Source organism: Pteropus vampyrus, unplaced genomic scaffold (genome assembly GCF_000151845.1).
Source record: "Pteropus vampyrus isolate Shadow unplaced genomic scaffold, Pvam_2.0 Scaffold227, whole genome shotgun sequence".
Lineage (NCBI taxonomy): Eukaryota > Metazoa > Chordata > Mammalia > Chiroptera > Pteropodidae > Pteropus > Pteropus vampyrus.
The window spans coordinates 1,547,315-1,550,259 of record NW_011889008.1 but is presented as its reverse complement, the minus strand read 5'-3'; the positions used below and the strand labels follow the sequence as shown (position 1 = coordinate 1,550,259).

The window sequence follows — 2,945 nt, the reverse complement described above, 5'->3', positions numbered from 1 at the left end:
GTGATTCTCACCCCGTCACAGCGTCACCGACAGTCACACCCCTCAGGCCCTGTTTGAGGACGGCCCGGCGGAAGCAGTGTCTGGGCCCGTGTACTCAGAGGCGTTTATTCGGCCTGAGAGGGGCCGGTGGCGGGAAGAGAGAGCGCGGTGACAGTTATGACCGCCGAGCGGGAAACGGTCCCTGCCCTGAGCCGCAGGTGTCACGTCCCCTCGTCTCCCTCCCTCCACCCCGTCACCTGTGCCTCTTACACTGCACCTGAAGCGTCCGTTCCTGCTGGTGTATGTCCCAGTGGTTCACAGCAGGTTGTCCCTAGACAGACACACGTGCCGGGGACAGAGCCACCGTGCAGTTCAGTTCTGAAAGTCCCTTCTGAGCTCGGGCCCGGATTGGAGGCTCAGCAGGCACAGGGGAGGTGGCAGCCCACCGGGGAGCCGAGGCCCCGTGGCGCCTTCCGTTACCCAGGGCTGCCCGCGTGCCCGGCACGTCCTCACGCCTGTTCCCCCGTCCTCGGCCTCCCTCCTGTTCCCTTTGGAGCTGCAGAGTGGACGGCCCCGCATGTGCCGTGCGGGCTGTTGGCCTGTGGGCGGAGCGCTCGGCCCGGCCACGGGGAGCACGTGCACAGCCCAGCCCGCTCTGCCCCGCTGCCGGCTGCACACCGGAGCCTTTCGGATGCCCCCCTCCAGCCCGTCCCCACGGAGCCCGGAGCCCACTCGGCCTCCTGCGCACTGAGTCTTTGTCTGGGGTTCCCTGTTGCTGCTTCATGTCACTGGCCATGTGTCGTTTCTTTTCCAATGAGCTCTGGGCTGTCGTCAACGAAACCAGCCTCTCCCCTCTGCCCTCGTGGGGTTATTTCTGAGCCCCTAGATGTCCTTGTGGTATTGGGCACCCCTTCTTCCCGTCTCCCTGTCTGCACGCCCTTGAGTTGCCATTTCATTGGGTGTGGGTTCTGTGATTTTTAAGAGAAGAAAGCATAAATGAAAAGCTGGGAATAGACCTCCAGGTCCCTTGTGCGTGGGCAGCGAAGCAAGGCAGGGTTCAGGTTATTTGTTTGTGATCAGAAATCGTGTGGAGCATCAGGGAGACAGAATGTTCCAGGTGACCCACGCTTCTGTCTGTGTGGAGGGCTTCTTGGTTCTCAGCCACGGGCCCGCAAGCATGCGTGTGTGACTGCCTTCTGTAGCCGAGAAAACCATCCCTAACACCGACCGCGGCCTCGGTACCTCTGCAGTGGCCCCTGGCTGACCGCAGCCGGTCAGGGCATGGCCGCTGTCTGGATGCGGCTGAGGGGCGGTCGGGCTCCTTCCTGCTTCTTTAATTTCTTTCATGTTCTGGGCCTTTTCAGGCAGGGAGTCTGAGTCAGGCAAATGTGCTCGATGAGCGTGTGACCAAAGGAATCCATCTCTGTCACAGAAACACGCGATTGCGTGTCTGAATGAAGCAGACTAAGCACGAGCCTATTTGTCGAGTGCAGACCCCCCTTCAACCCTAGTTTTGCACAGCCACCTATAGCCCAGCCCACAGGCACACACGTGCACGTCTCCGAAGCTGACTGGGAGGGCAGTGAAGGAGCTGGCCTTCACCTGCGGGTCTGCAGCAAGCTCAGCCCTTCCCAGCCCTCCCCCCGGCGGGGTCTCTGCCCGCTGCCCCTTTGCCGTGGTGGGCGAAGCACCAGCTCCTGCCCCTGGGGTGCACGGGCAGCGGCTGCTCGCCCCGTCGCTGCTCCCCGGTCTGCTGGGCGCACTGGATGCCTCAATCCTCTGGCATCAGGGAGCAAAGGCAGAGCCTGTGAGCGCGCCCCGTCGTCCGACTACGTTTTAGGTGTGGACGGTCTGTCGGGAGGTCGGGCCCCGCACAGCCCCCATGTCCCTTCCAGCACCCGTGTCTTCGGCCTGCAGCCTCGCTCCCACGGTTGGGCCCTGAGGTGCAGGGCAGCGTGTGGCCCTCGGGGTCCGGGGGTCTTTGGCCAGCAGAGTGGAGACGGTGCCTGGTGTGTGGAGGGGGGCCACACGGGCTCGGGGACCAGCCTCTGGAACCCGGGTCCCGGCAGCACAGGCGCTGGGTAACGCCGGGCGCGGCCTGTCCTTGCAGATCCCGGAGGAGCACGACCTGGAGAGTCAGATCCTCAAGGAGCGCGAGTGGCGGTTCCTGCGTAACGCCCGCGTGCGGAGGCAGGCGCGGCGGCTCATCCAGAAGGGTGAGGGGGCCCCCGAAATAACCATTGCTGGTCACCGGAGCTGTGCTCCAGCCACATTTCACCAGCCCTTGACCAAAGCTGTCAGCAGACACCAAACTGCCCCAGCCTCCCCGGGGGAAGTGGCAGTGCTCAGGGGGACACCGTGTGCTGCAGAGAGCGCTCTGGGCCGCAGCCACCTTAGCTGCCACCGCCCTGGGCACGGAAGGGGGAGGGGACAGCCACCCACCCCTCTCCTGGGGTCAGGCTGGGATGGGAGGGCCAGCAGCCACGGCCCAGGACATCACACAGGTCCCCTCTGTCTCTGGGAGGGGCCAGCCCCGCCCTGGGAGCCGTGTCCTGCGTCCTGCTGTCGTCCTGCGTAGACAGAGAAGCGCAGTGGCCTGAATCACGGTGGCGTCAGGCGCGCCACCCCTCACACAGAGCGGATAGTGCCTTCTCGTCTCCTCCGCTGACGGGCTAGGTCTGGTCCTCAGCCTGTGAACTGCAGTGACTATAGTGTTACTTTCTAAAGTGGAGTGAGGATCTGTGACCCTGTCCCCCCCGCCATCGAAGCATCCGAGCCATCCCACTGCGGGGCACCGGGAACCGCAGCTGAGATGTTCCCAGCACTTTCCAGCCGAGCACCCTGCAAAGCGCTCTGGGGTCACGCGTCACAGCCACTTCCAGGTCCTGGCTGTGCGTGATTCAGCCTTTGTGAAGGAGCCGCAGTGGCCGACGTGAAGCACTCGTCAGTGTCCGAGTCCATCGTCT

The 2,945-nt window shown here is 64.0% G+C and overlaps 1 protein-coding gene across 1 annotated transcript in view; it reads left to right on the top strand.

Annotated features, from left to right (window-relative positions):
* The window catches only part of RPTOR (regulatory associated protein of MTOR complex 1), a 227,815-nt gene that overhangs the window by 210,972 nt on the left and 13,898 nt on the right, over positions 1–2,945 (top strand). The window contains exon 27 of the mRNA XM_023519631.1: positions 2,090–2,195. Coding sequence (XP_023375399.1) covers positions 2,090–2,195 — 106 coding nt within the window. The remainder of the gene's footprint in view (positions 1–2,089; positions 2,196–2,945) is intronic.